Genomic DNA, 22,559 nt, shown 5'->3' with positions numbered 1-22,559 from the left:
AAAACACTCCACACTACTGACTTCCAACATCTTTAAGTACTCTCTCTATCCAGCTGCCCTTCCTTACTAGCGCCTTCTATTCAAATTTAGGTAAGAACTGCATTTTGTTTTCTCTACGTCCCCTCCTTTTCTCTATCTCCATTTTGTCATACTCTGCTTTTACTTCATACTGCACTGGTCCAGGTACTGCGCTAGCATTGTATAGAGAAATAAAGATCGTTGATTTTCTCTTCATTTTCCACCCGTACTTTTTTCTTTCTTCTTTGTACATTCAGTTTAGTGTTTAGGAATTACGATATTAATATATTTTCTTCCCAGGATAAGACATGTGCATTTAGCCCTGCTGAAGAAATCAAGTTATTTTCATTGAAAAGGGAGAAACTATTTAATCAGTTACAATGAGTCACATTTGGAGATGTATTCATTTCCTGGTGTACTGCTGCTTAATGCTGAGCTCAGTGGGAGCACAAGGCAGTGGATATCCCAAGTACAAAGATCCAAAACAACCTCTAAATACTCGAATAAAAGATCTACTAAGCCGTATGACCCTTGCCGAGAAGATAGGACAGATGTCCCAAATTGAGAGATCAGTTGCAACTCCCGATGTCATGACAAATTACTTCATCGGTTTGAACTTGTTCACCAAATTAGTCCATTTGATTGACAATGTGTTTGGTTTAATGATCGATTGATTCTTAATATGTGATTCAGGGAGCGTGCTGAGTGGGGGAGGGAGCGTGCCAGCACCTCAAGCAACTGTGGAGCAATGGATGAGCATGGTGACAGATATTCAAAAGGCGGCGCTTGCAACCCGTCTTGGAATCCCAATGATTTATGGCATCGATGCTGTCCATGGTCATGGAAATGTCTATAAAGCCACTATCTTCCCACACAACGTTGGCCTCGGTGCCACCAGGTAGATTCAGTATTTCAGTTTTTGCTGATTTTTTTTTCTCTAGATTAAAAGCTACGAGAAATTATTAATTTTGAGGTTAATATGGAAAATAATGTTGCTAATTTCTTATTCGCAATGGTGGATAAAAATAAATGTATGACTTATCCAGGAGCACTGAGTGCATCTCCATTTTGGGCAACAAACAGAAGTACATCTCTTATAAACGGGGTATATGACAATTTGTGTGATGCTTCAACAACCAAAATTGGGCCAATCTAAGAGAATAATTATTTTAGAACAATTAAAGAAAGATAATTGCAGTAAAATAGAAAAAAACTATCTAGTCGGGAAAAGAGTTGCATCGTCTCCTACTTTACATAATTTGGATATCGAAATTATTAAATATAAATAAATCCAACAATTATGAATGAAAAAACCAGCTGTCTGATATTGGATCTGATATAATCTAATCAGAAAATTTTGAACTAGAATGACCCATCACCCATTAAAACAGGTCACTTTGAGCAGTTTCTTGGTTAAGTGTGAACATTAAATTTGGGTCAAGTGCTGTTGATACGGGACTTAAAATTTAATAAATGCGAAATCTGTTAATGCTTGCTAACATATTAATTGGAAACTCTATGAAAGAAGAGATAAAAAAGATAGAATTACTGATTAGCACATTCAACTTAATTATGTGACCGAATACACCCATTTATTCAGGGACCCAGAACTAGCTAGAAAAATTGGTGCTGCAGTTGCCCTTGAAGTTAGAGCTACAGGCATTCCCTACATCTTTGCTCCATGTGTTGCGGTAAGAAACTTGTTTTTGTTGCAGTTTAGCTTAAAAGCATAAGCGCTTTCAATAATATTTTGGCTTTGATGTTTAGGTGTGTAGGGATCCCAGATGGGGGAGGTGCTACGAGAGCTTCAGTGAAGATCCAAAGGTGGTCCAATTGATGACAAAAATTATCACTGGATTTCAAGGCCAAGCCCCACCTAGTTCTAAAGGAAAACCCTTTGTTGCTGGAACGTTAGTACCAAATTACTCTTACTTCAATTAACCTATTACCGCTTTATATTTCTTTTATAATGAACATAATGTACCGAGAATAAATAAATAACTTGATAAATAAACAGGAGAAATGTAGCATCATGTGCAAAACACTATGTGGGAGATGGTGGTACATACAAGGGCATCAACGAGAACAATACAATCATAGATTTCCATGGACTGCTCAGCATCCACATGCCTCCATACTATAATGCCGTCATCGATAGTGTATCTTCCGTCATGGTCTCTTATACAAGCTGGAATGGTGTCAAAATGCACTCAAATCAATTCTTAGTTAATGATTTCCTCAAGCACGTGATGGGGTTCAAGGTTTCTGCCTTTCCTCTAAGGATATTAATTGATCAGTTAATTGATTGATCAGCTTACTGTCCATACAAATAATTAAAGATGTATAAAGTTTTCTTTTAACTTACCTAATGCTTCTGTAACAGGGTTTCATCATATCAGATTGGCAAGGGCTTGACAGAATCACCAGCCCTGAAGGTTCAGATTATCGCTTGTCTATAAAGCTTGGAGTGCTTGCTGGCATTGACATGGTTAGTATCCTGGCCTTTGCTAAACAGTAGTTCTTCAGTTTCTTCCCATGTATTTCTACTAAAATAAAACCACAGTAGATGTCTAAACAGTCAAAGAAAAAATAAAAAATGGTACAGGTAACAACCTTCACCAGAGAGAAAACAACCTTGTAACTAATGCATAAATGAACATTCAAAATTTTGTAACAATCACACAAAAGAAGGAAACTCATATCATACTAATAGACACAGGGGCGGATCTACAACCAAGTTAGGGAATGTTTAGACACTCTCAGGATTTTGAACTTTTTTTAATTATGTATATTGAAAATTAATTAATTTATTTTTTTTACTTTTAACTTTTAATACAGTTCAACCCCCTCAAAAAATTCTAATTGTGTGCTTGTAGCCTATAGTGGTTATAATTTTACTTCAGGGTAGTAGGGACTTGAGTTTTAATCCCAACTGCCGCACTATTTACATTTCAACCCCCAATCTAAATTTTTTTGCTTCTGTCTATCCATTTAATTATATATTCTTATGATAATTTACTGTGCTTAATATATAGATAATGATTCCCTTCAACTACACGGGCTTTATTGGAAATTTGACTAGCCTGGTCTATGATAAGACCATTCCAATTAGCCGAATTGACGATGCGGTGAGTAGAATACTTCGGGTCAAATTCACGATGGGCCTCTTTGAGAACCCCTTTCCAGATCCTAGCTTAGCTGGCGAGCTTGGCAAGCAGGTCACTCATAACATACACTTTTTACATTATCAATTCATAAAATGATTTCTAGTCTAGCTAGTATGTTGGAAATACATTTGGATGACAATTAACAAAAGAAATTGGAAATTTCCGACAGGAGCATCGCGATTTGGCTAGGGAGGCTGTAAGGAAATCCCTTGTGCTGCTAAAGAACGGTAAATATGGTGAGAAACCAGTATTGCCCCTCCCTAAGAAGTGTGGCAAGATTCTGGTTGCCGGACTCCATGCCGACAATTTGGGTTACCAGTGCGGTGGCTGGACTATCACATGGCAGGGGCTTGGTGGGAACAACCTAACTGCTGGTAATTTGCACAAGCACATTCCTTTTACACAATCTGTCACATCCCTTTGAGCTAACCTATATCAAGCACTTACAAATATTATTAATGGACAGGAACAACCATTCTTGAGGGAATACAATCTACTGTAGATAAAAGTGCACAGGTGGTTTACTCAGAGGAGCCGAGCCCTGACTTTGTCCAGAAAGGTGGTTTCTCTTATGCAATTGTGGTGGTTGGTGAACCATCTTATTCTGAGGGACAAGGCGACAATCTCAACCTCACCATTCCAGCTCCTGGTCCTAGCGTGATTGAGACCGTTTGTGGCAACATAAAGTGCATTGTGGTGCTCATCTCTGGTCGTCCCCTTGTTATTGAACCCTACATCAATAAAATCGATGCATTCGTAGCTGCATGGTTGCCCGGAACAGAAGGAATGGGAGTGGCTGATGTGCTGTTTGGGGATTATGCCTTCACTGGAAAGCTTTCGAGGACATGGTTCAAGTCTGTCGATCAGCTGCCCATGAATGTTGGCGATGCACACTATGACCCTCTCTTCCCATTTGGCTTTGGACTTGAGACACAACCATCCTATTAAATCTAGAGAACATTATTCTGAGGTTAGAGAGTTCATGATTTATTGTAGCTCCTTATTCAACCTTGTGAGGCGAATAGGTTATTGAGTGAATTCGACTTCACCATGTATCAATGTATCGGCCACCAACAAATCAATTAGTGTTTCCTTTTTTTTTTTTTTTCACTGATTTGACAATTTCACATACTTTCTTACACGTAATTCTGAAAGTCTTTCTTTCCTCAACAAGAAATGAGCATAAACAGGAACTATATGGGCAAGATCAAGCATTCTCAATTTGATTAGGATCCAAAATTGCACCGTTGTAAAAAGAAAAAGAGTGCACAAGTACTTTATTTGCTTTTGAATCTTTCTTAAATAATTCAACAAGCTCTGACAATCCGGTGGCTGAAATCTGAGATGGCATCCTTTACAAATACTAGATAGACAGGGTTGATTATTCACATAATTCGTCTTAATTACTATTATCCACATACTACATGAATTTAGCACAATGGTATCCGATCATCTTCTAGAAGAAGAAAAAAAAAAAACTAAAAAGGAAGAAAATCAGTAGTATGAGATTAAAATCACAAACTCAAAGCGCATATAGGCAGTTCACTGGACAACACTAATTAATTGGTTCCCAGCTTGGGGGGTTTTACAATCAAAACGGGACATCTAGCATGATGCGTGCAGTATCACTTAGGCTGCCCAATAATATGCCCTGTCGTTCAATACTTCAATTTAAAGATTGTTTCAACAAAATTTAGATCTTCCCAAGTTAATAAAATATGCACTTTGCCTTTTATTTTAAACAAAAGATGTTTTGCAGCTGGCACGTATATATATAAGTCTATATATATAATATGTGCACGCTCATGGCGCCATGTGCCTCTGCTTGTGTCAGTGTGCTACCAATAGATAGCGGCATGTTGTGTTAATGTCTCGAAAACCTATCGGATAAGCTTTCAAAGGACGAATGTGTCAAGTCTTTTGTTTTGACATAGTTGTTACGAGTCCGTGTGTGGCTAGTTCTAAGTGGATGTGATAGGTTGAGGCTAGCCTGGTATCTAATTGTGGTTTGAGTTTGTCTCTGTCCTTAATTGGTTTCTATGGTTGATTGTAGTGAAAGTTTGACTCAGGAGCAGTAGCGTTTATATGGTGAAAGAATAAGAACTATTGACATGTGGAATCAGACAAGTAAAATTTGCTCTGTTCTCAATGAGTGTTTCTCTTATAATTGTTATGTTATTTCGGATAAGCTTTGTGATTTCAACGGTTTCAGCGGTTTAGTTTAGTGAGCAGGATATTGTTCTTAATTTGTGGGAGAGATGCAAATTTAAAATCTAGTATCTTTATTATAAGTGAGATAAAATACTTTTAACTAAATTATTCAATTTGACTAGTCATTTTGTATATTATATAGATTTTAGATTTGACGGTTCAAATTGTGCTATCTGGTATAAACAAGCTAGATTGAAATAATAGAAGCATATATAGTTAAAACTAGGGGTGTTAATGGTACGGTACAGGTCGGGTGGAGATATTTTCACATTCATACACATTTAAATTGACTTTATTCATACACTACCATATCTACTAAAAATTAACTTTACTCTACCCTACCCTTATCGATCCATTAATATTGTCGGGTAACAAAACGGTAGAGGGTGAATAACGGATAATACTATTATAATGTCGGGTAACAAAACGGTAGAGGGTGAATAACGGATAATACTATTATAATAATTAGTTTTATTATATTTTACAAATTAAACATCAAAAACTCATTTATTTCATGCATATGTAATTGCATTTTTAACAAAAAAAATAAAAATAAATGTGCAATCAATTCCAACTAAATATATATTTAGGTGGGTTGAAAATTGAATTGAATATATATTCAGATTTTATAATTATCTTATAGGGTAACGGATACGAAATAGTCATTACTCATATTCTTACCCATTTGATTAACGAAATTTTTTTTTTATCCATAACCGTATCCAATAACTTAACAAACTAAATTTTTTACTCATATCCGCCTTATCAAATTTGAAACGATAAACGTCTAAAAAGATACCATTGACACCCCTAGTTAAAACCCTTGTAGTCCCGTTTGTAAAGAGTAGGTACTTTTGTTGGCTTAATCATGTTAGTCAGTTATTATAAAGGTGCGTCCTCTCTTAGAAACGAGCGTCCAAGGAGGCGACAAATTCAAGTTGAGTTAATAAACTCCTGACGTGATTGGTGCCAAATCGCACATCTCTATTTTTGTTTTGGGTTTAGTGATTGTATGTTTTTTTTCGAAATTTTACAAAATATCCTTCTTCTTTGTAGAAATTGAAACAAAATACGTTGTCCCTAAAATTTTCAGCAAAATGTCCTTGTACATGTCATCAACTTATTTTTTTTACTTTTCAAGCTCTTCTGTTTTGCTTCCCCTCACTCACTTACACATTCTTTCATATATATATATATATATATATAGAGTACGGCTAACGCGCTTCCTCTAGCATATGGGCCGAAATGCTTCCGGTGGAAAGTTGAAATTTCAAAATCCAAAAAGTCGATCTGAACCGTTCATCTTCTTCTCCATATTAATATCTGCTTGGAGACCAAATTTTACATTTTTCTGAAATTTTTTACTATTTATTAAGCCATTTTGAAAATCGCTGATCCAACGGTAGCTTCTGATTTTTACTGTTTGGTAAGCCACCGTTGGATCAGTGATTTTCAAAATGGCTTAATAAATAGTAAAAAATTTCAGAAAAATGTAAAATTTGGTCTCCAAGCAGATATTAATATGGAGAAGGAGATGAACGGTTCAGATCGACTTTTTGGATTTTGAAATTTCAACTTTCCACCGGAAGCATTTCGGCCCATATGCTAGAGGAAGCACGTTAGCCGTACTATATATATATATATATATATATATATATATATATATATATATATATATATATATATATATATATATATAGAGAGAGAGAGAGAGAGAGAGAGTTAGGCTGGGGTGCTATGGATAGCATAGTGGCCTCTATGCTACGGCTCAATATTCGAGTTTTCAAAATCCAAACAGTCGATCCGAACCGTTCATCTTATTCTCCATATTAATATCTGCTTGGAGACCAAATTTTACATTTTTCTAATTTTTTTTACTATTTATTAAGTATTTTACAAAACTGTTGATCCAACGGTGGCTGCACAAAACAGTAAAACCGTTGGATTAGCGATTTTCAAAGTGGCTTAATAATAGTAAAAAAATTCAGAAAATTATAAAATTTGGTCTCCAAGTAGATATTAATATGGAGAATAAGATTAACGGTTCGGATCGACCGATCCAAACCGTTCATCTTGTTCTCCATCTTGTTCTCCATATTAATATGTACTTGGAAACTAAATTTTACATTTTTTTGAATTTTTTTACTATTTATTAAGCCACTTTGAAAATTACTAATTCAGCGGTTCATAAATATTTACTGTTTTTTACTGTTCACCAGGATTTGCAGATTTTCAATAAATCTAAAAAAATAGTAAAAAAATTCCAAAAAATGTAAAATTTGTTCTCCAAGCACATATTAATATGGAGAACAAGATGAATGGTTTGGATCGGTCATTTGAATTTTGAATTGATGATTTATGGTCTAATGCACAAGGGTGCCTATGCATTGTAATGCACCATAGCCCATCTCTCTCTCTCTATATATATATAGAGAGAGAGAGAGATGGGCTATGGTGCATTGCAATGCAAGGAGGGGTTTGTGCATTGGACCATAAATCTAAAATTCAAAATCCAAATGACCGATCCAAACCGTTCATCTTGTTCTCCATATTAATATGTGCTTGGAGACCAAATTTTATATTTTTCTGAATTTTTTTACTATTTATTAAGTATTTTACAAAATTGTTGATCCAACGGTGACTTAACAAAACAGTAAAATCAGCAGCCACCGTTGAGCTAACTTGTATCAATCGTTGGTGGGACATATGTTGGTAATTTTCACAGGCACATTCCTTTTACACAATCAGTCACATCCCTTTGAGCTAACTTATATCAATCACTTACAATTATTGATGGACAGGAACAACCATACTTAAAATCTACTCTAGATGGAAGTGCACAGGTGGTTTACTCAGAGGAGCCAAGTTCTGACTTTGTCCAGAAAGGTGGTTTCTCTTATGCCATTGTGGTGGTTGGAGAACCACGGTATGCTGAATCGCAAGGCGACAATCTCAACCTCACCATTCCTTCTCCTGGTGCTAGTGTGATTGAGACGGTTTGTAGAATGTGAAGTGCATTGTGGTGCTCGTCTCTGGTCGTCCCCTTGTTATTGAACCATACATCAACAAAATTGATGCATTTGTAGCTGCATGGCTACCAGGCACAGAAGGAAAGGGAGTGGCTGATGTGCTCTTTGGGGATTATGCGTTCACCGGCAAGCTTACGAGGACATGGTTCAAGTCTGTTGATCAGCTGCCCATGAATCTTGGCGACCCGCATTATGACCCTCTCTTCCCATTTGGCTTCGGACTTGAGACTCAACCATCCCATTAAATCTAGATTTTTTTTTTTCTGAATTTAGAGCATTAATGATTTATTGTATCCTTTATTTGTCACATGATGCTAGATAGACACGGTGAACTGTTCACAGAATTATCTTAAAAGGGGAATCATTACCAATAGTACATTATGGTTATTGGTACGCAGGAATTCATTGGAATTTTGAATTGGTACGCAGGCACCAGTGCATTCTGGTTACTGGTACACTGGTACAAGTACATTATGGTTATTGGTAATTCAAATTTGAATTGGTACATTGGTACAAGTACATTCTGGTTATTGGTACGCAGGCACCAGTGGATTCTGGTTACTGGTACCTGCTTACCAGTTTATTCTGGCTACATGTTGCAATACCTTTGTCTTGCTACCAGAGTGCCAGTACCTTTCGGTTTTGTTGCATTAATTATTAGGTATGGTACCAATGTATCAACTGATGTCATATAATTTGTTCTATTATATTAATTACTGTTAAAATTACAAGCTGATACATACAGAGAATTCCACATCTGATCCAGACGAAGATGGGGAAAGAAATCAACAGAATGGTTTGGTTGATATATGGCTGGATTGTATCTTCTGTATTTGCTTTATTTATCATATTTGGATAGTGTGTAATTAACTTCTAGATTTAGTTGTATTCTGATTTGTTTCCTTAATAACAGAGGTGATCTGTGCACGTCTACTATCAATATATATGATCCTGTCAGAGCAGAGAGAGGTAAGAACGAAAAATATGTGTTGTAAAACACTTTTAATGATATAAAATAAGGGAGGGAGGATTTGAGGGAGTGTGGTGTTCTCTGTGTTTTGTTTATCTTAATTTTGCCAATTGCTTTTGTAGTTTTTTTTTCTTTTCTTAAGCTTATTGATTCCTTCCTTACATTTGAATTTCTAAATTCTGATGCAATGCTGGTAAAATTCCTGTCATAAGTTTTAGCAAGATCAAATTTCGGTATTTGGCTAAAGACAAACGCCATTGTTGTAGTGATGGAGCCATGGAGGGTATATCCGTGATAGGATTTTTATCCAACAAAATATCACGTAAGAAGGGCTATACGGATGGAATTCGTATCCTCTGCATTAACTCAAAAAGGAATCTTTTGAGTTAATAAATCTCAAAAGTCCAATCTGTTTTAAAATTCGTGCAAACTAAATCTGCACTAATATCAAAAGACCCCTATATTATAAGCAAGTATCAGATTAACTCCGTTTAAAATTAGACGGTTGGGATTCTTTAACTCAAAAGATTCCCTTTTGAGTTAATGCAGAGGATACGCATTCATACGGATGCATGTCATCTAATTTCTGCCTGCGGGATTAGAAGTAAAACTTATATTTTATGATCCTTCCAGATACGTCCTATCTCTGAAAGAATTAAGGCCCAGTGAGATTAAGCATGTCCTAAGCAAGAAAGTTTAGGCCGTGAGAGTTAGGTGTTTATTTATTACGTGTCTGAGTTTGTGTGAAACCGAATAAAGATTCGGTAGATACATAACTCTGTCGTCTATGTACTGTCTAGTGCTGATTTTGTGGTCCCTTCTCTTGGTGAAATTCAGGATATTTATAGGCGAATATGTCGGTTTGGGTCCCGTACGGTCATCCGTCTGGGCTTTTCTTGCAGGCCGGGTTAGTCGGTTCGAGTCTCGTACGGATGACTCTAACAGGCTTAACTCGCGGGCTGTCGAGCCGATTGGAGCCGTGTACCGATAACTTGGACGGGCCTGCTTCTTGGACTTGCGATTTGTACTTAATACTTGTGATGTTTTATAAGGTTTTTAGTACATGGGCCTATCACTTCCCTTGCACAGATACGGGCTCGAATATCGTATCTAATATGATATCGTTCAAAAACTTATCAGATACCGTTTAAAAAATCGGAATACGATACGTTACATAAATTAAAATAGTCAATTTCTTTTGACATTTTTATTTCTATGCCTTTTTATTTATTTAACCTAAGTTACTTTAAAAATTGAATTAACAAATTTATATCCTTTGTTTTTATTTTAAATGGAGCTATCCCTTAGTTACCTGGGCTTTATCCTGACTATGACTAGCGATTGTGACTCCTGAATACAAATTTCTGGATAGATTTCATCCTCACAATTATGTTCATATAATCCTGAAAAAACTAAGTGAATCTGCACAATTTTTTATAAACTAGATCTGACAAGGAGGGGCAGAGGGACATTCAATAAATTGATCTCCATTTAATTTCAAAAGATTTGTACTTATGTACGATTTTTTATAAAGTTTAGATTAAAATTGATCCCCATTCACATTATAAAATTTTTATATGATTAACTTTCATTCATGTTTGATTCCATACCTTGAAAATCCAACTTCTCCAGTGAAGACAAGCAGCTTACAACAAAATTATGACCCATATTTTTGGCAACTAAATGGTTGTTTTATTATTTCAGCTTAGCGAAACCAGTCAAAACTTTACATTTCGTGTGCAACGAAAAATGATTATGCAAACTACTATTTTACCAAGCCAAAAAATTTCGTGTGCAACAAAAAAATTTGCAGAAGCTGCAGAGTCGTGAGAGGAAATCGAACTCTCGATTTTTGAATAATCAACTATTCTATAACTTTTTCCAAATGAAGTCTCCTTGAAGAATTACAAGAGTCTCAAATTTAGAAAACACCTCCATTTAAAATAAGAGGGTATACTTATCAATTTAATTTTAAAATAACTAAAAACAATATTAAATAAAAAAAAGTATAAAAAAATGTTAAATTTTTTTGGAAATATTGAATATTACAGTATTTTCATGAAAAATAACTATTTTAAAAAACTTTATGGACATACTAGAAATTCTCTCTGAATTAGATTAATTTAAGTATATAATATTTTGTGGATTTATTCATTTATTGCCTTTAATGTACTATCGCAAATTAAGGAGAGCCTGTACGAGTTTAATGAATCCATCAAGAGGACATAAATTGCAACATGAATCATGTTTTGGTGGAAAAAATATGTGTGCGCTATAAAGTATTGGGCCGAGGGGCTTCCAGCATTTAATAATCGACTTGTTTGCTTTGGGTTAGAGGTGTCCGACCTGAGATAAGCGTAGATTTGATGGACACCGGAGCTATCTGATGATGCTCATCGGACCTATATGCAAGTCTGCGATCGTCCGAACTCGTATTTCTGACCGAACTTTTGGTCAAACAATAAGAGATAACTCAATTGGTAGCTGCCAGCCTGCCATATCTAATATGTATCACGTGCGAATCTGAAAGATTTGCAGAGGATAGAGGAGAGATAAAAGCCCGATTTTTTTTAAATATCTAATATTAAATAAAAATAATATATTTGTCAAAACAAATATAAATGTTCAAATATTTTGAAAATTTTTAAAAATACCCATACCACTGAATATTTTGGCGACTGAGAAAAGAAATATTTAAAAAATGGAGCCGCCGAAATTTTTAGTGACCGAGTAATAAATTTTTCACTTAATTTATTTGGTTTATGTCAGGAAAAATTTAGTGTCTCAAAAATTCAGTTTAAGTTTTCGTTCAACAGTAGGCATACAACGATCGGTATTTTGTTTATAAACGTCGTTTGGTTTTTTTTTTATAATATATGTATATGTATATATGTAAATGAGTTTATAAAAAAAATGGAAAATTCTATTTCCGGATTTTTTTTTTCCGGTAATTGGTACTAAAATTGGAAAAAAAAATTCCGGTTTGGGTAGTATTTGAAATACACCACTGGTTTGGTTATTTTTTTAAATTTTGTTTATTTTTTGGATATAAATAAGAAATGGCAAAAAATCTAGCCTGTAAAATGTTGATCCACATTATTTGTTGCAGTATTTCTAATAAATCAAATTATATCTATTTTCAAAAATAAAAAAAATTCGAATATTTTAATAGAAAAACAACAATATCATAAAAATTTCTAATTAAATAAAAAAATCATACAAATAAAAAACAGTTAGCGGGAAAAATTTATGTTACTTGGCCGTCGAAAATTTTAGCCGCTGAAATCTTCTGCAATCCGCAGGGGCGGTTCTATTGTAGCACAAGGGGGGCAGTCGTTCCCCCCTTGAATTTTGAGTTTTAGTGGTGATCTATTGGTACCGATAGAATTTGCCCCTCTCTAAAAATTTTATTGCCCCCCTCTGGATGTTTAATTTGTAATTCAGGTTAAATTTAGTGTTAAAATCAAAATAAATTTCTTGAATTATGATTGATAATATTAATTATAGGGAAAATTGGTTATTTGCCACTCCAAAACCTTCAAATTGTCAAAATGCCACTCTAAATTTTGAAATTGTAAAAATTCCACTCCAAACTTCATTAATTCCTCATTTTGTCATTTATACTCAATTCTTATACTGTTTTTATTAAAAATTAACTGAAAAATACTGTTTTGAAATATGTATTTTTGTATAAATACATATTTCAAAACAGTATTTTTTAATTAATTTTTAATAAAAACAGTATAAGAATTGAGTATAAATGGCAAAATTAGGAATTAATGAAGTTTGGAGTGGCATTTTTACAATTTCAAAATTTAGAGTGACATTTTGACAATTTTTCTTTAATTATAAGTTATAGGATCAGAAATTATAAGTCAGGATATTGAAAAATGTAAGTCAAAGTATTGTTTTTTTATCGAGTACCTAATTAGTTAATGGGTTTAAATCCGATTAGATATTTTTTCGCTAAATTAGTCAATTTCGTTAAATTTAGCTAGTTACTTGTTTTGCATATTCCTTTCTTTATTACGCCTATTTATCAAAAAAGGAAAGCAAATGCAAAACAAGTAACTAGCTAAATTTAATTAACCATGATTAACAAGTCTAACTAGAGTAGAGTTGATTTGTTTCACCCTGCGTGAATCAGAGAAGCAATGGGAATAATCGCTGTTGATCATGAATGAAACTAAATAAGTTTAATGCACAATATACAGTGAATCTGAGTCTTCACAACTACAAAATAAAATTATAACTTCTAAAATATAAATGTAAATATACATTTAGTATTTTATGAAAAAAAAACTGAACCATATAAAATAAAATAAATAAAATTTAATTTTAATATATATAATTAAAATTTTAAAATTATAGCATTGTTCTGATTGTCTAATTGACCGTAGATCCACTCCTATTATTTTAATCAGTATCCGATATCTGACATGATCGGACACAGATATGGATAATACATCCTAATTAAATCTATAAAATAAAAAAAAATAAAAAAAAAATAAAAAAACGTTTTTTATTGATACTTGTAATTTAGCGAGGACATCACGAGGTTGGCAGGCTCATTTAAGATTGTCAAAGTGTTTTTATTGAAACTTTCAAGTTTTGCAACATGATGCAGTGGGGATACTGTAACCAGGACCAGGTATACAAGTACAGAAGCCACGGCCCACACTGGTAAGGTACTAGATGCCTTATCTGATACCAGCTGGTACCACAATGCTTTGGTTTACTCTATGCTATATGGCCGTGATTGGTGAGGGTATTTAAACAATGGCATGCCAGTTCAAATGTACAAGAAAGGATATTTTTTAGTACAACTAGGTGCTCTTGAGTTTATTAAATCTCTTTGTCAATTTAACAATAATATTTATCGGATTGCTTTCAAACGATGAATCTAAATTGTTGAAACTCATGTATTTTACGCGTAATGTGTCTACGTACAAAAATTTAAAATTTACAAACTAATTTTGTATAGAGTCAAGCGGTAAAAAAAACATTCAAAACATTCAAAAAAATATTTAAAATTAATTTATAAATCTTCTAATTTTGACTACTTGACTTTATACTAAATTAATTCAAAAGTTAATTTTTTTTTTGTATGTAGACATATCACTTGTAAGGAACATGAGTTTCAACGTTCAAATTCATCATTTGAAGTCAATCTAATAAATTTTAGAGTTGAGTTCACAAGGGGCTTAGTGAACTTAAGAACACCCTAGTTCTACTTCGATATTTTCATAAAAGCTAAATTTTGTTGTTATTGCTATTGTCGTTATCGTCGTTGTTATTAGTGTTATGAGTATAACTAGGATGTGCTTAAGCTCATTAGGTTTATTTGATGAATTTAATTTCAATAGTTATCAAATTAACTTTAAATGATAAATTAAAACTATTGAAACAAATATGTTTCATTGATGATGCTTTTATACATAAAATTTATAGATTTTTGAATCAGTTTAGTATAAAGTGAAGCGATAAAAAAATAATAAAAAATAAATCTATTAAAATAAACTCGCAAGTTTTTTTTTTAAGACTTGACTTTATATATGTAATTATTTTGCAAATTTATGAATTTTGCATGTTAAAACACCACTTGTAAAATATATCAGTTTTAACAGTTTAGATTTATCATTTGAAACTAACTCGATATATTTTGAAGTTACACTCACTAAAATTTGATGAACTTGAAAAAAAAAATCTAATTTTACATATTCTCCTCAGATATGTAATAGAAAAAAATTATCAACAATTTTACAACTATATATCAAAACCAGTGGCTGTTAGAATTATTGCTGTAAATAAATGTATGCGGTTATCGGACGGACATGGTATCACCAAGCGATTAATCAAAAATAATTGAGAATAATCGGCCATAATCGGAAATAATTGGTCGATTAATTGAAAAAATTCGTAACAATTTGGTTACTGCCAACGATCTTCTGCACTTTCTGTTCGTGCACTTTCTGTTCGTGACGTTATCACAACCATTGACTAAACAACCGATTAGTCGACCGATTTTAACCGTTTTCTTACAACACTTATTTAATCCATAATCCACAATTTATCTAAATGTATGTATCTTAAATTTAAACATTTTCATTTAAAGATTCATTTTGCTAGTTAATGTGATTATCAAATGTATTTGTCAATATAATATATTTTTAAAACAATATATTGAAACACTTTTTTTTTTAAGGTTTAATCAAGTAATCGTACTTATCTATTCTAAAAAAAATACTATATTATCGTTTTCTCCATCTATATCTATTTATGACCGGATTCACTTTTATCCGATAGCTGTCGCGCTATGACCGTCGAATTGCGCACTGCCCCACTCCGATCAAGATGGAGATAAAAACTCTACATTTCGAGCTCCGATGATACCACACTCTCGACTTCGATCGACTCCGTCCTCTCTCCTCTCTCATTATGAGACGAGAGACGGAAGAATATCGTTATACCGAAGAAGAAAACTAAAAGAAGTAGAAAAAATGAAATGAAGAGAAGTGAAAGAAGAAGAAAGAAGCGCCTACAGTTAAGATTTCTTCTTATATATTATGGCAGCCACACTAAGAAGAAAGATCTTCTATTGAAACACAGTTGAGTAATGATTAATTATTCAAGTGATCCCCAATGATTCTAACCGTCGGTCATGCTAAAAATATATTCAATATAATTGACTAGTCATTTCCATGTTATGATATTTGATTTGGTGGTTTAGATTGTCCTATATGATATAAACAAGTCGGATTGGAATACTAAAAGCTCAATTTTTCCCCCAATTACAATTCATCATCTATTCTGAAATGCGGATTAGAAGAACCCCTCCTATTCCTATCCCATAGACAATCTAAAAGCACATTTAAATTCCCTTATATTACCGTTGTAAAGAGCAGCTACCTTTTGCTGGCTTAGTTTTTGCTGACTTCGTTGTTCGGATCCCTAAATTAACTCAAATTTTTTGTTTAAATATGGACTCTTCAATTTGAATCCGAACCAATTTGATTTGAGATAAAAAGCACATGTTCCTTTAATCTGACGGTCTGAATCTAAACTAAAAAATTGACTTACTTTAGGAGATCCGAACTCTCCCATGTAAACCACATTTTCAAGTAAATAAACTCTGCACGATTGCACATCCTTTTTTTTTTTTTGGTAGTTAGAACCGCACATCTTTTTTAAACAAGGAAATTAAACACATAATCTTAAAAATCAATTTGTCGCCAATTCGTGTATGGAATCATAAAAAGTGAGAAATGGCTTCTAGCTTATGCGGAGCGGACTCAGTATGGGCTAGGGGGGGCAACTGTCTCTTCTGTATTTTGAATTTTTACAAATATTTATAGATCTGAAATAACTTTGTTTTTCTTTGAAATTTTATTTCTGCCTCTGAAATTCTAATTTGTAATTAGAGTTAAATTTATGGTTGAAATTAGAATACAATTTTTGAATTCTTATTGATGATTAGAATTAGAAATTAGAACATTGAAAATTATAAATTAAAATATATAATTTTTTATCTAAGATCTAATTAGCTAATGAGTTTGAACTCAATTAGCTATTTAAATCTAATTCACTATTATTTTTACCTTCCTCACAAAAATCATGAATCCGTCGCTGAGCCTAGCAAAAAGAAAAGGGAAAAAAATGAAATGAATTCAATCGGTCTGATTTAAAGAGGAAAAATATATTGCTCAAAAATTCAAAAGTATTTTGCGAGAATTCTATTGAAAAAGATATAGAGACGCAAGTCGCAACTCTGCTTATTTCTTGTTGTCCGTGCTTGTGCTGACTGCTTAGACCGTGAATTCTATCGGTGAGAACCGTTAAGGTGATAAAAAAAAAAAAATTCTGCTCCAACAAACTTAGATTCGTGTTCTTCTTTTCTCAATTTTCTGTTATGATTTTTGCTTGTATTTTTTTTAGAAAAATTGCAACTCTTTGACTAGTGATATTAGTAAAACATTTTAATTGAATGATTTTTTGAAATTGATATAATAATAAATTGGATATATAGTCCTTAGCTTTATATACTTTAAGTGTTTTTAGTAGATTCTTATGTTTTTACTTTTCTTAGTTGTGAGCTTGTTTTCTGTGAACTTGTTATTCTTTTATTTTTACTTTTGTTTTTTTGTATGGACCTGTTATATTTGATTTTGGTACCAATTTGGTACTAAATCAGATATGTTTTGATTTCAAATGAAATCGGTGGTATATACCACTTTTCTTCAAAAAAAAAAAAATTGAAAACATTAGAAACTATTTAGTAAATTGTCTCAATAAAATTTAATTTCAATTTTAAATCAATCATCAAAATTTTAAAAATACTCATTCTGATTAAAATATATGTCCGACAGTTGCTAACACTAAAGAATAATAGGATAGATATAATTTGAATACATGCAATTTGTCTAAATTTTGGACTTAGAATTAAAGAGTTAACATCATTCCTATTTACTCATGAATAATCATCTATGACTTCACTAGTGTGGATTCAAATTCGCTGTTTTTCTTAAAGAAAAGCAATGCTACTTTTAGAGAGAGAAAGAGAGGAGAGAAGAGAGAAGGAAAGACAGAGAAAATGAGAAAGTGAGGGTGTTGATTTTTCTTTGAGAAAAAACAATGAATTTGAATTCCACGACCGTAACTAATGAGTCGATGACCTTTCTACTAGGTAAGAAGTCATTATATGTACAAAATTCAAATATAAAAAATGAGAAATGATACTAGAATATAAATAATAATATCTCCCTATTTGTTAGTATTTTGCTCCGGTTTATTCTAGTAATTAGATTTTCATTGTTATCTAATACAAATATTCAAAGTGACTTTTCTTTTATTTTATCTAGAAAATAAATTGTGACATCAATGTCAAAAGTATAAGAAGTAAAAGTTTAGACTAAGGGCGTGTTCGTTTGTCACGGGATTGTGCGGGATGGGATTGTACGGGTTTGGGAATCCACTTTTTTATTTGTAGGAACTCATACTCATAGGTACTCGCAGGAATTATTATATGAATGTATTGAATGGGTGTACCGTGGGATTAGTTGTAGGAAATTTTATTTTTCTTTCTAAAAATATATTATATTATACAATTTTTTATTTATAAAATTATCAATAATGTAACTAAATAAAAAATCAAATAATTACATTACTTATTAATTTTTATTTTATAAAATATAAAATTATTTTTATAATTAAATAAGAAGTGTCTAATGAAATGAATATGCTATTTTCTTTGCATTCAATGCTCCGAAAATAGCAATTGTATTTATGAAAATTGGGTGGTTGGAAAAAAAAATAGGATAAAGATTAATTAATTGATCTAAACTTTGGAAAAATTCAAACACCTCTACATGTACGTATGAAGCATAAGAAATCAATAAAAATCAGTACTTGAAACGCAATTCATAGTAATACATATAAATTTAGCATATTACACCTTTAGCTATAGAAATAAATGTAAATAAAAAGAAATATGAAAAGAGTCTCAGGAAAAGAAATTTCAAATAGATCTCCGAATGCTGTTGGGAAATAACGTTGAAATATCGTCCCGACCCCATCGATTCCCACTAAATTTTTATCATCCGAACACGCCCTAAAAGTTTTTCTTCTTTTCTCACATGCATAAATCACGCAGTTGGTCTGTCGCAATTAAAACTTTAGAATTGTCAAAAAAAAAAAAATATTCAAAACCTTCGCAGCGGATAATTGTCTAATTTACAAATGCAGATTTTTTTTTAGTAAAATTTACAAAAATGGATGTAAAAATATAAATAGGTGACGAATATAAAAATATAAAATAAGTATTAGCCTTGTTCAAATGTTAATGAATAACAAACAAATGCAAATAATTACTGAATAAATAAATGATTTATATAATTTCATCCCTAAATATAGTAAACAAATAAACATATTAAATATTTGAACACATGTACAAATCAACATCATCCCTAAATATAGTAATTGTTACTATTGACAAATTAAGTTGATTATTTCATTTATTGTTGAAATTCTATAGATACTTTTATCTGACTCTTTTACTTGAACACTAATTGACAATATCATTGAAATTATAAATGAAAAAACGATAGGAGTTTTGTTTTTCTAAAGGAATTTAAATAGTAGGAAATATCAGTATCGTGATCAGGATCGGTCCTGGTTGATACCGATCCGGTATCGGCATATCGGCCGATTCGGATCGGAAAATCAGACTTTTTGGCCATAAGCTTGTTTTACACTAAAAAAATAAGAAAAAAATGATAAAAAAAAATTAATTTGTCAATACTTTATGTTTAGATAAATGATTACAATCAAATAATCTACTAATACAATATAATACAAGCATTAAAATTATAAACACACTCTTTCACTGCCAGAAACTATGTCGTGCTAGCTGGATCACTTCATCGTCGTCTGTGTTATGAGAAAAATGGAGATATTGTTGTTAATTTGGAACCAAAAAAAGAAATTGTAAACTCAAATAAAGAATTGTTAACATCTTCATATCCATATGCATATGGTGGCTAATTATACCCCACCCCCCCCCCCCCCCCCCCCCACCCCCCCACTAAATCCTGATGTACTCGACATCTCATCATAAGAACTAACATTTTGACGTCTTGTTAGTTCATTTAAATCACGTTTCTCTTAGTTCAATTCCTGAGGTAGAGCCCTGTGATTATTCTTTGTGCTATTATCAGGTTCATAATCTTCATTTTAACTTTATGCATATGTACTAGGGACGGCGTCAACTGAATCACTGCTGCCATCATTACTTCTTGAACCATTGGTGGTTTCCTCATTTAGCCACGAGTTATATATCTCTATCATCAAGGACAGCGTCTTCATTCTCTCTAATATTAAAACAATGATTAAAATTTAATTGCTTATTAAACCTCAAAAAAAAATTTAATTGCTTATTTATTTCATAAATTTTAATCTCATAAAATAAATTTATCACCTGATCCAAGATTGAAGGGGGTCATATTGGCAGCATGTCAGCATGTGTAAATATAGCTGGCAAACACAGTTGGCATCATTTGCATATATAGTTCTATAATTCTATTTAATCACGGGTTGGCAGCATGGTTGGCACTTGGCAGCATGTTCTATTTAGTTGGCAGTATGTTATCACGGGTTCAAAGTTGGCAGCATGATAATATTTAAAGTTTGGATCCATAGTTTGGCAGCATGTTAATCACGGGTTCAAAGTTTTCAGCACGTGGATATATAGTTGATATATTATTTAACCAATCACGAGTTTTCAGCATGTGGATATATAGTTGATACATTATTTAACTAATTACGGGTTCCTAATTCTCAGCATAGTTAATTGATACTTGATACTCTATTTAATCAATGAATGTGACGAGTTTTCAGCATGTGCATAGTTTATATCCTATATATTTAATTAATCATGGATTTAAGTTTTTAGACGAATAATGATTAAAATTGGACCAGAATGGCTGAAATTGGACGAAAAACACAAAATCCGCGAATATTAACTCGGTATCGAATCGGTCTCAGCCGATATTTCCTACTACGGGAATTTTACAGATCCGAATGAAAAGAAACTTTGATGTTATCTAGAACTTGTACGATTTCAGATTATTATACTTTTTTTTTTTAAAAGTGAATGGAGGTTAACTCAATTTTTCTTGATAGAATAATGGGATGAACCGGAAGGTTCCTGTCTGAATATTTTTCTTTGTTAGCAGCCACATAAATATTATGACTATTCTGACTTTGTGAGTGATTTTAAGATCCCACCAGATCATAGCATTATTAATCTTGATCCTGCTAAAGGCTAAAAATGCATTAGTAGACTTAGTGGTAAAAATTCCTTTAAGAGAAAGTGTGAGCAGCATCCTATGAGTTATAGTCAGTAGCTCTTCCCAATCCAGTTTGAGATTCCTTTTGAAGAGATAATTTTACCTCTTGGAATGAGCGTCAGAGCACAATTTGTAATTTTATATAGATGCGAATACATAATATAGATGACATTCAAATTTTCAAATATCTTCACAAAATCTAATGGACTCCCAATTTCCTGCAATATTTGACCAAATTAAGCCATTGATTTGGATATTTCTCTCCAAAAAAGAGATATTTTTAAATGTGGAGTATTTTGAGCATATATCAAATGATTAGCTATTTCGTCTACACATTAGCCGATGGTTATATCATAATCCGGTGTGTCATCTCGCCTAGACGATTCATCAATCAAATATATAAAATAAGAGAAATCATACAATGCAAGTCGTAAGAATATAGTCAATCTCATCTCTCATGAGCATGAGAGAACTCTGGCCAGACTCACGGGCAAAAGTAACCAGTGTCACAGAACTCGAGATCGGAAATGTGCATTCACTCTGCCACAGAACTTGAGATCAAAACCGTGCAGACAATCCGCCATGGAACTCGAGATCGGAACCATGCGATAGCGTAAAACAGACGTACACAGAACTCGAGATTGGAACTGTTCAGTCTCAAAGTAAAAACATGCCACCACGAAACTCGAGATCGGAACCGTGATGGAGTAACCTGTTCTAGGCATGTAGCTCCTAATGTAGGTGGGGAAAGCATCCCGAATCGTCCCGTGCCACAGAACTAAAGATCAGAACTGCGCACGTAAAATGGTAAAATGATCGAAAATGAATAGAAGTCTTAAAGGTCATCCGAGAAATCAAGTGACGCCACGGCTCAATGGTTGTCGGGCTGTCCCGTGTCCCATACCACAATACAGAACGAAGTCACTCGGTTTCTGCTCAGCTTTCACCAATGCATGCGTATTCACGTAAAATAATAATATATTGTCTTCTATGAGAAGACAACTAATAATCTAATATTCTAATATATATAAATATAATATTATTTAATTACTCTACTCCTAAAATACAGTAAATTTGAATTTTTTTAGGGTTTATGCAATTCTACCTGCAGTGCAGAAAGAATAAACATGCTCTATAGTTTTAATGCATCTACTTAAAAATAAAGTGTGGATGTCAGGTCAGATGGATCGACTTGGTAAGAGTACACCCACGAAAGAAAATAATTTAGATATCCCACACCTGAATGGATGAAGACACAGCGGCTAACCCTCAGCGAAATCACCTCATAAGCTCCGAACTGTGTGTCAGCCGGATCAATCCA

The 22,559-nt window shown here is 33.0% G+C and overlaps 1 protein-coding gene across 2 annotated transcripts in view; it reads left to right on the top strand.

Moving 5' to 3' along the window:
• Positions 1-322: 322 nt before the first annotated feature.
• Positions 323-22,559, top strand: part of LOC144560024 (uncharacterized) — a 34,973-nt gene continuing 12,736 nt past the window's right edge. The window contains exons 1-9 of one of the 2 annotated variants that reach the window (XM_078309188.1): positions 323-627; positions 712-916; positions 1,619-1,709; positions 1,786-1,928; positions 2,036-2,279; positions 2,402-2,506; positions 3,054-3,236; positions 3,355-3,559; positions 3,652-4,155. In XM_078309188.1, coding sequence (XP_078165314.1) covers positions 399-627; positions 712-916; positions 1,619-1,709; positions 1,786-1,928; positions 2,036-2,279; positions 2,402-2,506; positions 3,054-3,236; positions 3,355-3,559; positions 3,652-4,133 — 1,887 coding nt within the window. In that variant the 5' untranslated portion in view covers positions 323-398 and the 3' untranslated portion in view covers positions 4,134-4,155. Of the gene's footprint in view, positions 628-711; positions 917-1,618; positions 1,710-1,785; positions 1,929-2,035; positions 2,280-2,401; positions 2,507-3,053; positions 3,237-3,354; positions 3,560-3,651; positions 4,285-22,559 lie in introns of those variants that run through there. The other variant, XM_078309187.1, reaches the window with a different exon arrangement.

This window comes from Carex rostrata, chromosome 9 (genome assembly GCF_964058835.1).
Source record: "Carex rostrata chromosome 9, lpCarRost1.2, whole genome shotgun sequence".
NCBI lineage: Eukaryota > Viridiplantae > Streptophyta > Magnoliopsida > Poales > Cyperaceae > Carex > Carex rostrata.
This window is presented reverse-complemented; position numbering and strand designations above follow the sequence as displayed.